Raw genomic sequence first — 14,935 nt, forward strand, 5'->3', positions numbered from 1 at the left:
ATCCACCCGAGGGTGCAGATGGGGCTTCAATTTAAAATTTCAGCCGATGGTCAACAGCGTCAACAATGCAACATTCCCCAAATACTGCATTTGAGTGTCAGCCAAGATGATGTGTTCAAGTCACAGGAGTGGGACTTACACACACAACCTCCTGATTCAGTCGAGAATGGAACCACTGAACCAAAACCGATATCAAAGATCACAACCGTATTATTTTCCCCAAGTTTTTTTAAAAGTTCCAGGACGTACCAAATTCATGGTGATGATTTCCATAGAGAGTTGCACATACACAGAGACATACACACATATAGACATACACAGACACACGCACATACAATAACCAAAGATATACACGCATCAACATGGAAACATAGAAACATAGACATTTTGTGCAGGAATATGCCATTCGGCCCTTCGAGCCTGCACCACCATTCAATAAGATCATGGCTCATCATTCAACCTCAGTACCCCTTTCCTGCTTTCTCTCCATATCCCTTGATCCCTTTAGCCATAAGGGCCCCTTTGAATATATGTAACGAACTGGCCTCAACAACATTCTGCGGTAGAAAGTTTCACAGGTTAACCACTCTCTGAGTGAAGAAGTTTCTCCTCATCTCGGTCCTAAATGGCTTACACCTTATTCTTAGACTATGATCCTTGGTCTCGAACACCAGAGCAACGGGAACATTCTTCCAGCCTCTAAGCTGTCCAATCTCGTCAGAATTTTATATGTTTCTATGAGATCCCCTCTCATTCTTCTAAACTCCAGTGGATACCAGCACAGTTGATCCAGTCTCTCCTCATATGTCAGTCCTGCCATTCCGGGAATCATGCTGGTGAACTTTCGCTGTACTCCCTCAATAGCAAGGACATCCTTCCTCAGATTTAGAGACCAAAACTGAACACAATATTCCAGGTGTGGCCTCACCAAGGCCCTGTACAACTGCAGTAAGACCTCCCTGCTCCTATACTCAAATCCCCTCACTATGAAGGCGAACATGCCATTTGCCTTCTTCACCGCCTGCTGCACCTGCACACCAACAATCAATGACTGATTTACCATGACACCCAGATTAAGATATACACAGGTTGCCTTAGACAAATAGATGGATAGACAGGCAGGGTCACTGTCGCTACTTTGGCTGGGATTGATTCAGTCGAGGATGCTGCCACTGAACCAAAGCCGATACCAAAGTTCACAGCCGTATTATTTTCCCCAACACTTTTTAAAAAGTTCCAGGACATACCAAATTCATGGTGATGATTTCCACAGACAGTTGCACATACACAGAGACATAGATAGATATAGACAGACACAGAGACACACACACACACATAACCAAAAATATGCATGCACCAACGGACATGCACAGATGGCTTCTACATATAGAGGGATAGACAGGCTGAATCACTGTCACTACTTTGGCTGATTATTGCGTTTTTCTATCCGTATGTATCTTGAATATTGCAGATATTGAGATATTGCATAAAAATGAGAAATAGATGTCAGTGTTGAAAGGGGTGGAACGTTCTTCTGCCTTTCTCAGGATCAGTTTTGCAAAAACCTGGATAAATTGTAAAATGTAATGAAAAATGCTGCGAATCGGAGCCGGTAGGATTCGTTCCAGCGCGGGGAAAACCCAAAGGATTGCTAGACCATCGCGTTAACCACTCGGTCACAACTAGTGCGTCTCTGGCACTTTAAATATTACTCAGAAAAAACTCAGTCATCCATCTCTGTGCAGCAGACGGCCACAGAATCCTGAAAAAGTCTCCGTTTGCAAAAAATCTGGTCGAGGCAATCTCCTCTTGCTGTATCTTTACTGTTCTATATTGCTCATAAACTTTTTAATATGAATCTATACCAAGAAACAGAAGTAAAATTGGACATTTTGAAAAAGCTGCTTTTCTGTTGGGGAATTAAATCCAGTTCTCCCACGTAACAGACGGGGATACTCACCACTATACGGACGAGGGTACAGGTTGTGTCAGAGCAGTTATCGAGCTGTGAACAGAAGTCGACAGACACATTGAGAGACAGAGACAAACAGGGAGAGACAGATAGCGAGAGAGAGAGACAACGAGAGACAGAAAGGGTGAGACTGAAAAGTCAGGCAGACTCTGAGAAAAAGACTCAAACACCTCCATATACAAAGATGTGTGTGTGTGATCAATAAAGAGAGAGAGGGAAAGAGTGAAAGAAAGACAGTGATAAAGACAGTGACAAAGAGAGAGAGAGATAGAGAGAGAGCGACAGATCGAGAGAGGGGTAAATATATAAACAGAAAATGATGGAAATACTCAGCAGGTTAGAGACAGGAATTACCAGCGACAGGCAAAGAGAGACAGATAGGCAGAAACATAGACAGACAGAGATGATGGGAAAGAGTGAGACAGTCAGACAGAGAGACTGAGAGAATTCTATTCGAACAGAACTGGACACAGTGAGAAAGTGACAGACACATTGAGAAACAGAGAAAAGGACAGGGACAAAGAGAGAGACAAAGAGGGCGACAGATAGAGAGAAAGACAGATAGAGAGAGAGACATAGAGACAAAAACAGAAAATAATGGAAATACTTATCAGGTTAGAGTCAGGGACTAACAGAGACAGGCAAAGACATGGACAGACAGAAATAATGGGACACAGAGAGACAGTGAGTCTGAGAGAATCCCATTGCAACAGAACTAGACACCGTGAGAAAGAGACAGATTCAAACAGTGAAACAGGGACAGACAGAGTGGGTCAGAGAGGTAGACTGAGAGAGACAAAGACTCAAACACACAAACACAGCTCTCTAAAGAGAGAGACTGACACAGATACATTTCACAATTTCATTTCATTATCGGCTCAGAGTTACAGAAAATTGGAGATTGAGCAGATGGAAATCGGGTATTACTGAGCAGGATGGGAAAACACTCTTGTAATTAAGGAATTACCAGGAGTGGGGTTTGAACCGCCGTGTGTTTAAACCCATTACATCTTAAGTCCAACGCCTTTACCACTCGGTCATCCTGGTCCTGATCCTGTCAGTGGTTGGACTCTGCCTCTGTGAGAATCTGGGCTTCAGCTCCACCCCCACAGACACACAGATACAGAGGATTTCAGGGAGCATTTACGAACATTTTTCGTAATATTGACACGGGCGCAACTCTCCAATTCTTTTTCAACTAAGTCTCTGGGAATTTTCACATCCACCCGAGGGGGCAGATGGAGCTTCAATTTAAAATTTCAGCCGATGGTCAACAGCTTCAACAATGCAACATTCCCCATGTACTGCATTTGAGTGTCATCCAAGATGATGTATTCTAGTCTCAGGAGTGGGACTTACACACACAACCTCCTGATGCAATCGAGAATGGAGCCACTGTACCGAAACCGATAGCAAAGTTTACAACCATATTATTTTCCCCAAGTTTTTAAAAAAGTTCCAGGACATACCAAATTCATGGTGATGATTTCCACAGACAGTTGCACATACACAGAGACATACATACAGATAGACATACACAGACACACGCACATACAATAACCAAAACTTTACACGCATCAACATAGAAAGATAGTGACAGAGAAATTAGGTGCAGGAATATGCCATTCGGATCTTCGATCATGGATCATCATTCAACCTCAGTACACCTTTCCTGCTTTCTCTCCATACCCCTTGATCGCTTTAGCCGTAAGGGCCATATCTAACTCCCTTTTGAATATATCTAACGAACTGGCCTCAACGACTTTCTGCGGTAGAACATTTCACAGGTTAACCACAATCTGAGTGAAGAAGTTTCACCTCATCTCGGTCCTAGATGGCTTACCCCTTACTCTTAGACTGTAATCCTTGTTCTCATACTCCCGAGCAACGAGAACATTCTTTCAGCCTCTAAGCTGTCCAATCTCGTCAGAATTTTATATGTTTCTGTGTTATCCCCTCTCATTCTTCTAAACTCCAGTGGATACCAGCCCAGTTGATCTAGTCTCTCCTCATATGTCAATCCTGCCATCCCGGGAATCATGCTGGTGAACCATCGCTGTACTCCCTCAATAGCAAGGACGTCCTTCCTCAGATTCGCGGACCAAAACTGAACACAATATTCCAGGTGTGGCCTCAACAAGGCCCTGTACAACTGCAGTAAGACCTCCCTGCTCCTATACTCAAATCCCCTAGCAATGAAGGCGAACATGCCATTTGCCTTCTTCACCGCCTGCTGCACCTGCATGCAACTTTCAATGACTGATGTGCAAAGACACCCAGATCAAGATATACATAGGTTGCCTTAGACAAATAGATGGATAGACAGGCAGTGTGACTGTCGCTACTGTGGCTGGTTTTTGCGTTTTTCTATCCGTATGTATCGTGAATACTGCAGATTAATCAAAGAAAGAAAACAGCGGCTGCGTCGAAAGATGTGGGACGTTGCTCCATCTATCTCAGAATCAGTTTTGCAGTAACGTGGTTAAATTGTGAAACAGAATGAAATATGCTGAGAAACATAGTCGTCAGAGTTCAAACCTGCGCAGAGAAACCCCGATGGATTTTTTTCCATTGTCTTACCCACTCGGCCACGACTACTGGCTCGCTGCATCATTAAATGTTACTCAGATAAAACTCAGTCATCCACCTCTGTGCAGCAGACGGCCACTGAATCCGGAAAAATTCTCCGTTTGCTAAAAATCTGGAAGAGGCAATCTCCTCTTCCTGTATTTGTACTGTTCTGTATTGCTCTGGAACTTTTTAATATGAATCAACACCAAGAAACAGAAGTACAATTCTACATTTTGTAAAAGCTGCCACCGCGTCGGGAGTAGAACCACGGTCTCTGGCGGAACAGGTGGGGATACTCACCACGATACTAACGAGCATGAGTTCTATCAGAGCAGGAATCGAGCTGTGAACAGAACTGGACACCATGAGAAGTCGACAGACACATTGAGAGAAAGAGACAAACCGACAACCAGGGAGAGACAGACAGCGAGATAGAGACAACGAGAGACAGAAAGTGTGAGGCTGAGAAGGAGAGGCAGACTGAGTGAGAAAAATACTCAGACACATACATATACAGAGATGTGTGTGTGTAATCTATTAAGAGAGAGATGGAAAGAGTGAGAGAAAGACAATGATTGAGACAGTGACAAGGAGAGAGACAGATAGAGAGAGAGCGATAGAGACGAAAACAGAAAATGATGGAAATACTTCTCAGCTTACAGGCAGGGACTCACAGAGACAGGCAAAGACATGGACAGACCGAAATGATGGGAAAGAGAGAGACAGTTAGACAAAGAGTCTGAGAGAATCCTATTGTGACAGACGTGGGCACCGTGAGAACGAGACAGATTGAGAGACTGAGACAAACAGAGAAACAGGGACAGACAGAGTGAGTCACACTGAGAGAGACAAAGACTCAAACATACAAACACATACACAACTCTCTGAAGAGAGAGAGAGGCAGAGACCGAGCGACACAGATACATTTCACAATTTCAGTTCATTATCGGTTCAGCGTATCACATAGTTACAGAAAATTGCTGATTCAATCGATGAAAATCCGGCATCACTGATCAGAATGGGAGGAAATCCGTGTTAAATTAAAGAGATACCAGAAGTAGGGAAGAACCCACGCCGGAAAAACATATTGAATTTTAAGGCCAACGCCTTAACCACTCGGCTATCCTGGTCCTGTAAATAACTGGATTCTGTCTCTGTGACAAACTGGGCTTCAACCCCAACCCCACATACAAACACATGCACATCGGCTTTTAGTGAGCATTTACGAACATTTTTAGGAATATTGACACGGGGGCAATTCTCCTATTCTGTTTCGAGTAATGCTCTGGGAACTTTCATATCCACCCGAGGGTGCAGATGGAGCTTCAATTTAACATTTCATCCGAAAGTCAACAGCTTTAACATTGCAAAATTCCTCAAGTGCTGCACTTGAGTGTTAGCCAAGATGATATGCTAAAGTCCAAGGTGTGCGACTTGAACACACAAAGTTCTGATTCAGTCGAGGATGCTGCCACTGAACCAAAGCCGATACAAAAGTTCACAACCGTATTATTTTCCCCAAGTCTTTTTTATAAAATCCAGGATATACCAAATTCATGGTTATGATTTCCATAGACAGTTGCACATACACAGAGACATATATAGAGATAGACAGACAGAGAGACACACACACACATAACCAAAAAATTACACGCACCAACGGGCATGCACAGATGCCTTAGACATCTCGAGAGATAGACAGGCTGAATCACTGTACCAACTTTGACTGATTTTTGCGATTTTTTTAAACGGATGTATCGTGAATATTGCAGATTAATAAAAACGAGAAAAAAATGTCAATGTTGAAAGGTGTGGGACGTTATTCCATCAATCTCAGGATCAGTTTGGCAGAGAACTGGTTAAATTGTGAAATGGAATGAAAAATGCTGAGAATCGTAGTCGGCAGGATTCGAACCAGCACGGGATAAGCCAATAGATTTCTAGTCCATCGCCTTAACCACTCGGCCACGACTACTGTGTCGCTGCTTTGTTAAACGTAACTCAGAAAAAACTCAGTCATCCACCTCTGTGCAGCAGACGGCCACAGAATCCGGAAAAATTCTCTGTTTGCTAAAATTCTGGAAGAGGCAATCTCCTCTTCCTGTATTTGTACTGTTCTGTATTGCTCTGGAACTTTTTAATATGAATCTCTACCAAGAAACAGAAGTAAAATTCAACATTTTGAAACAACTGCCTCCCCGTCAGGGAATTGAACCCCAGTCTCCCACGTAACAGGCGGAGATACTCACCACTATACTAACGATGAACTGACTGGTACCATCACTGTCAGAGCAGGAATCGAGCTGTGAACAGAACTGGATAACATGAGAAGTCGAGAGACACATTGAGAGACAGAGACAAATCGACAAACAGGGAGAGACAGACAGCGAGATAGAGACAACGAGAGACATCAAATGTGAGACTGAGAAGGAGAGGCAGACTAAGTGAGAAAAAGGCTCAAATACATACATATACAGAGATGTGTGTGTGTGATCTATTAAGAGAGAGAGGAAAAGAGTGAGAGAAAGACAATGATAAAGATAGTGACAAGGAGAGGGACAGATCGAGAAAGAGAGATAGAGACTAAAAGAGAAAAATATGGAAATACTCAGCAGGTTAGAGACAGGGACTAACAGAGACAGGCAAAGACATGGACAGACCGAAATGATGGGATAGAGGGAGCCAGTCAGATAAAGAGTCTGAGAGAATCCCATTGGTACAGACGTGGGCACCGTGAGAAAGAGACAGATTGAGAGACAGAGACAAACGGAGAAACAGGGACAGACAGAGTGAGTCAGACTGAGAGAGACAAAGACTGAAACATACAAACACAGATACAGCTCTCTGAAGAGAGAGAAAGGCAGAGACCGAGCGACACGCAGCTCCCATTGCACCTCCCCTTTTCCTAATCTGCCGTCATACAGATAATATTCTGCCTTCGTGTTTTTGCCACCAAAGTGGATAACCTCACATTTATCCACATTAGACTGCATCTGCCATGCATTTGCCCACTCACCTAACCTGTCCAAGCCACCCTGCAGCCTCTTAGCGTCCTCCTCACAGCTCATGCCGCCACCCTGTTAGTATCATCTGCAAACTTGAAGATATTACACTCAATTCCTTCATCTAAATCATTAATGTATATTGTAAATAGCTGTGGTCCCAGCATTGAGCCCTGCGGCACCCCACTAGTCACTGCCTGCTTTTCTGAAAAGGACCCGTTTATCCCGACTCTCTGCTTCCTGTCTGCCAACCAGTTCTCTATCCACGTCAGTACATTACCCCCAATACCATGTGCTTTAATTTTGCACACCAATACGTGTGTGGGACCTTGTTGAAAGCCTTTTGAAAGGCCAAATACACCACATCCACTGGTTCCCCTTATCCACTATACTAGTTACATCCTCAATAAATTCCAGAAGATTTGTCAAGCTTGATTTCCCTTTCATAAATTCATGCAGCTTGGACCGATCCTGTCACTGCTTTCCAAATGCACTGCTATTTCATCTTTAATAATTGATTCCTACATTTTCCCCACTACTGATATCAAGCGAACCGGTCTATAATTAGGAGAGAAGCCTCCTTTTTACCCCAACACCTCCCCTCATCACCCCTCCCCTCTCCTCTCCTCTCTCCTCACATCTCTCCTATGCTCGTCTCCTCTCCTCTCCCCTGCCTTCTCCCCTCCTCTACTCTATTCTCCTCTCCTACCCTCGCCCCTACCCTCTCCTGTCCCCTGCCCAGTCCTCTCCTCTAATCCCCTCCCCTCTTCACTCCAATTTCCTCTCCTCTCCTCTCATCACATCTACTCTCCATTCCTCTACTCGCCCTTGCTCTGCTTTCTTCTCACCTCTCCTCCCCTACACTCTCGTCCCCTCCCTGCTCATCTCTACCCTCCTCTCTCCGCTCGTCCCTCTTATCCTCCCCTCTCCACAACTCTCCTCCTCTCGCCTCCCCTCTCCTCCACACTCCTCTCATCTCCTCTCTCCTCTGCTCACCTCCTTTTCCTTTCATCTTCTCTCCTCCTCTCCCCTCTCCTCCTCTATCCTCTCCACTCGGCTCATCCCTTCTCCCATCTCCTCCTCTCTCCTCTCCACTTCTCTCACCTGTTTTCCCGTTCTCTCCTCTCTCCTCTCCCATCTCCCCGCCTTTACACAACTCTCCTCCCCTTTCAGCTGTTCTCCTCAACTCTCTTATGTCTTCATTTTCTCCCCTCTCGCCTACCTTCTCCATGCCTCTATTCCATTCTCCCCTCACCCGACCCTCTTCTCCTCCCCTTTCCTCTCCTCGATTCTCCTCTCATCTCCTCTGCTCTCTCATTTCCAATCATCTCCTCTCCTCCTCTATCCTCTCCTCCCCCCTGTTTTCAAGTCGCTTCTATCTCTACTCTCCTCTCCACTCCAATCATCTCTACTCCGCTCCCCTAAATTCTCCCCTCTTCTCCTCTCCCCTCCGTCTCACCTCTTCTCCCCTTTCATTTTAACTCCTCTCCTCAACTTGTGTCCTCTGATGTTCTCCCCTCTCTTCTCCTTCCCGCTCCTCTCGTTCCCTCTGCTTTCCTGTACCTTCTCCACTCCTCTCTTCTCCACTCCTCTCCTTGCCCTCCTACCCTCTCCTCCCATCTGCTCTCCTTTCCTCTACCCTCTTTTCACCTCCTCCTCTCATTCATTGTCTTCTCTCTCCTCTCCTCTCCCCTAACTTCACCACCCCTCTTTTCCATTCACCTCTACTCACCTCTCCACTACCCACTCTTCTTTCCTCTCCTGCCCTCTTTTCTACTCTCCTCTCTTGTCCCATGTCTCATCCTCTCCTCTCCTCTAATCTACTACCCTCCTCTCTCCTTTTCTTCTTTTCTCTCCTCTCCTCTCATCTCCTCTACTCTCCTCTCCGTTGCTCGACTCTCCACAGCTCTTCTCCCCTCCATTCTCCTCCCCACTTCCCCTCTCTTCTCCCCTCTCCTCCCCTCCCTTCTCATCTCTTCTCGCCCCTGCTCTCCCTACTCTCTTCCTCTCTTCTCCTCTGATGGTCTCTCCTCTACTCTCCCGCCGCCCTTCCCCTCTCCTCTGCTCTACTCTCCTTCCCTCGCATCCTCTCTCCCCTCTCCACTTCACTCCATTCCTCCCTTCTGCGTTCCGCTCCTCTCCTCCTCTCACCTCTCATCTCTCTTCTCTCCCCTACCTTCTCCCCACCTCTATTCCATTCTCCTCTCCTACCATCTCCCCTACACTCTCAGCTCCATTCCCCTCCTCTCCTCTCTTCCCCTCTCCTATCTTCTCCTCTGCCCTCTTTTCTCCTCTCTTGTCCTCTCCTTACCTCTTATCAACTCTCCTCTCCATTCCTCTACTCATCTCTGCTCTGCTCTCCTCTCTACTTCCCCTCTCCTCTATCCTCTCCTCCACTAAACCCTCCTCCCCTTCCTGCTCATCTTCTCTCTTTCCTCCTCCAACCTCTCCTCTCACCTCCTATCCTCTACTCTGCTCTGCTGTCTTCTCCACTCAACGCATCTCCTCCCCTCACCTCTGCTCTCCTATTCCCCTCCTCTCCTCTCCTCCACATTCATCTCCTCTCGCCTACTCCCCTCCCGCCTCCTGTCCTCTCTCTTCTCCCCTCCTCACCTCTCTGCTCCTTTCATCGCCTTTCCTCACCTCCAGTCTCTACATTCCCTGCTCTGAGGAAAATAAACGATAGCATGGCGTGTGACTATCTGTATGGCATAGGTCGCCATGAATCCTTACTGACCATTGTATTAACAGCACACATGTATCCTTACTGACCATTGTATTATCTGTCCCCATGTACCCTTACTGACCAATATGTTATCTGCCCCCATATGCCCTTACGGACCACTGTATTATCTGTCCACATGAACCCTTACTGACCAATATATTATATGCCCCATATCCCCTTACTGACCACTGTATTATCTGTCCCCATGTATCCTTACTGACCTCTGTATTATCTGTCCACATGTATCCTTACTCACCATTATATTAACAGTCACCATGTACCCTTACTGACCATTTTATTATCCTTCCCAATGTACCCTTACTGACCATTGTATTATCTGTCCCCATGCATCCTAATTGACGACTGTATTATCCATCCGCATGTACACTTAGTGACCACTGTATTATCAGTCCCATGTGTCCTTACTCGCCATTATATTAACAGTCACCATGTACCCTTACTGACCATTGTATTATCAGTCCCCATGTACCCTTACTGACCACTGTATTATCAGTGCTCATGTACCTTCACTGACCACTGTATTATCCTCCTCATGTACCCTTACTGACCATTGTATTATCAGTGCTCATGTACCTTCACTGACCACTGTATTATCCTCCCCATGTACCCTTACTGACCATTGTATTATCAGTCCCCATGTATCCTTACTGATCATTGTGTGATCAGTAGTCATATATCTTTACTGACCACTGTATTATCAGTCCCCATGTATCCTTACTGACCATTGTATTATCAGTCCCCATGTACCCTTACTGACCATTGTATTATCAGTCCCCATGTATCCTTACTGATCATTGTATGATCAGTCGTCATATATCTTTACTGACCATTGTTTTATCAGTGCCCATGTATCCTTAATTAGCACTGTACTGTCAGTCCCCATGCATGTTACTGACCTTTACTTAGCCTGCATCTATCCTTCCATTTGTTTTATTTCACTTGTGTTACCCCGAGAAGTGAATTGAAAATCTGAAATTACAGAGTTATTTTACATCTCAGTAATAATAGAAACTCCCTAAATGAAAGTTGCTCCCTTCATATGCATGCTGTGATTCTGTGGAATTAACTATTTCTGCTTTTACAAATAGTGCTTGGATTTGGATAAAGTTATTTGATCTCAAAGCCACGTTGCTTTTAAGATATTTTGCAATTGAAAGTGATGCAAAGAAAAGGTTCGGACAACTTGTTTATTCAGTGACTGTGAATAATATCCTTCAGTGTGCAGTTTAATTGTCTCACTGGAGAGTTCACTCAGGCTATAAATAGGGATTTTTTTTCAGCCTGTATAGCAATGTTTGACTGAAGTTGTTGTCTAAAACGAACAGCGCTCATTGGAGGTCACAGAAAGTCAAATCATGTTCTGGGAGATTCCAACTGAGCTTTGGATCCTGTGGGCATTTTTTAAAGTGGAACGTATTTATTACCCGCTCCTCGCTGCTGTTGGTGTTCCTGGTGAGTCCTTCATCTGCAATTAATTATGTAACCCATGTTTCTCTGTATTTTCTGTCCTTGTCCTTTAGTTCAACTTATTAATTGTATTCTATTTCAACCTCTTGTTCTGAGTCTGGCAATGAAAAGAGGTTTCTGTCATGTAATGTTTGATCATTTGTTAATTTGCTGCTCCCAGTTCAATGAACAGTATGTTGTTTTCACAATTTAAACCTGTTTTCTGTGTCTGGCAATGCACGGAAGTTTCTGTCATGTAATGTTTGATAATTTGCTGATTCGCTGATCCCAGTTCAATGAACAGTATGTTGTTTTCACAATTTAAACCTCTTGTTCTGTGTCTGGCAATGCACAGAAGTTTCTGTCATATAATGTTTGATCATTTGCTGACTCGCTGCTCCCAGTTCAATAAACAGTGTGTTGTTTCCGCAACTTGTTTCCAGTGATAGTGGTTTACAGGATTTGACAGAAATTTGATTTTATTGACACAGATATGTTAGTGAACGATTAGATTATTGAACAGCTTGCAGTCAGCTTTCTGCACTGATGCCCAGTGTTGGATAATAAATATGTGTTCAGCGGTAATACGTGTTTTAAGGACCGCTGGTTTATGTTAATGACACTGCTCTGTGGAAATCAGCGTTGAGAGACCCTTCACAAATACATTGAGATATGAGACATTATCCACTAATGATTCACTATAGACAGTTGTCGTAATTTTCACCGCCTCCCGCTCTGCCTCACAGTCACTAATTCCAGATGGTCAGGACAGGGTTAAAACTGCAATACGGACTCAGTAAAATGTTTATTCAGTTGTGCTTGAATTGATTTATTTCCCTTGTTCAGCCACAGTTCAGGAGATCTCGGTGTGGGCCGCACGGTAGCAACTATTCAAAATGTAGCACTATATTGTGAAATATTTTAATATTTCCAGTCTCAAACTCTCTCTGTCAACTGGAAGTCTGTAACTTTCTCATACCAGGTGAAAGGCAGCAGGTTGACATGGTTCCAGCTGTAAACAGACACGTTCGAAAATCCTCTGTGACATTATACAACATGGGTCATCATTAGTCTATTGTAAAGTGACAGTCCCTTCTTTAAAGATTATTTGCAATATTCTTGGAAAGTCAGCTTAAGCCAGTTACAAAATGTACTTTCAATACAATGGTTGGAAAGGTTCTGATTTCGATACATAATGCAATTCAAGTCATCTTCTTCAGCCTTTGACACAACCGCCATAATCTCGCCAAAGACTCCATTCCCCTCTCTGGCAACAAATTTCATTCCCCACCTTGGCCACAGACTCCATTCCCCTCCCTGTACAGACTCCATTCCTTTTCTTGGCCACAGACTCCATTCCTCCCTTGGCCCACAACTCCATTCTCCTCCCTGGATACAGATTCCATTCCCCTCGCTGTCCCCAGACTACATTCCCATCCCTGGACAATGACTCTATTCCCCTCAATGGACACAGGTTGTTGACAAACTCGCGGCTTCTTGTGCTGAATTATTGCTCACTCTGACTTGGATATGCCGTTATATATTAGTCTCATTCAGCGCTTTAAAACCCCGGCAAAAGTCCAACACATTAATTCTTTCAGTCATGACCCAGCACCCACACATCACATCCACCGCTTCACTCACTCCCTGTCACAACACCCAAACATCCCATCCACTGGTACATTCAGTCCAGAGCCAACACCCACACGTCCCATCCATTGGTACATTCAGTCCTTGCCCCGACACCCACACGTCTCATCCATTGGTACATTCAGTCCTTATCCCGACACCCACACGTCCTATATATTGGTTATTTCAGTAACTGTGCCAAACACCACACGACCCATCCGCTGGTGTAATCAGTCCTGACCCAAACACCACACGTCCCATTGGCTGGTTCATTTAATCCTGACACATTTCACACATAATTCTTTGAGACAGCTGTTGTTGCTCTCAATCTGAAATATAAATTCCGTTTTTCTCTTTCTTGCAGTGAACTTAGTGACGATAATGATCCTGTCTCGAGGAAGGTGCGGTCTCTCCAAGTGTGTCAGCCGTTACCTGGTGGCAATGGCAGCGGCGGATCTACTGGTCGTTATCCTCGACCTGATATCCAGGCAGATTTCTATTCTTTATTGGACCGCGTTTGAGTTCATGTGGAAGAGTAAAGTGTGTAATATCCATGCCATCCTACTTTACGCAGTCACAGACTGTTCCGTCTGGTTCACAGTTACTTTTACCTTTGATCGATGTATAGCCATTTGTTGTCAGAAGCTCAAAACCAAATATTGCACCGAGAAAACGGCGACTGTGGTTGTGGGAACAGTGAGTGCGCTGTTCTGTGTAAAGAACACTTTCTGGTACTTTATGTATGGAGGTATGTATAATATTTCCAATAGTCCCTGGTTTTGTATTGTTACATGGAAATTCTCTGACTCACTATCATGGGCAGTAATTGAATTCCTTCATTATATTATAACACCGTTTATTCCATTTGTTCTGATCCTTCTGCTCAATACTTTAACTGTCAGACACGTTTTAGTATCGAGCAGAGCCCGCAGGAGACTCAGGACCCACAGCAGTGGGGAGAGTCCCAGTGACCCAGAGATGGAGAAGCGAAGGAAATCCATAATTTTACTGTTTGTTATATCCGGCAATTTTATCCTGTTATGGGCAGTGTTTCTGTTATATTCTGTGGTTAAACGATTGTATTCGTTAAACTTTATTCCTGTATATCTACCTCAATATGTACAGGAAATGGGATTTATGCTTCAGCTCCTGAGTTGCTGCACCAACACATGTATTTATGCCGTGACCCAGTCGAAATTCAGAGAGGAGTTGAAGAATGTGGTGAAATATCCCTTTACTGTAATTGTTAAATGTATTAAATAATAAGAATCACACAATGTTATGGGCGGGTGATCTGCCCAATCCCCTCATCTCTGTTATACACACACAGTGAGGCCTGTTTTCATCTTTCACCGCGCGGATTCAGCGACTAACAAAAATGATAGAGGTGGGGAAGTCCACGGAGATCAGTCCCGCTGGACTCCTGCAGGTTTTATCCCCACTAAGACGTCTGCTGCGGCCTGGGACGGGTTTATAAAGCTCCCGACCGCCAGGCTCGTGTCGGATGTGTTTACCCAAAGGGAGCGGCACGGGGAAGGTGGCTCTGTTACTTTTCAGTCCACGGGCGGG

General features: G+C 44.6%; 1 protein-coding gene across 1 annotated transcript; it reads left to right on the forward strand.

The window, feature by feature from the left end:
• Positions 1–11,646: 11,646 nt before the first annotated feature.
• Positions 11,647–14,629, forward strand: LOC139235472 (probable G-protein coupled receptor 139). The gene is made up of 2 exons (XM_070866568.1): positions 11,647–11,743; positions 13,731–14,629. The coding sequence occupies exons 1-2, from the start codon at positions 11,647–11,649 to the stop codon at positions 14,627–14,629; spliced, it is 996 nt and encodes a 331-aa protein (XP_070722669.1).
• The last annotated feature ends 306 nt before the right edge of the window (positions 14,630–14,935 follow it).

Source organism: Pristiophorus japonicus, chromosome 23 (assembly GCF_044704955.1).
Source record: "Pristiophorus japonicus isolate sPriJap1 chromosome 23, sPriJap1.hap1, whole genome shotgun sequence".
Taxonomy (NCBI): Eukaryota; Metazoa; Chordata; class Chondrichthyes; family Pristiophoridae; genus Pristiophorus; species Pristiophorus japonicus.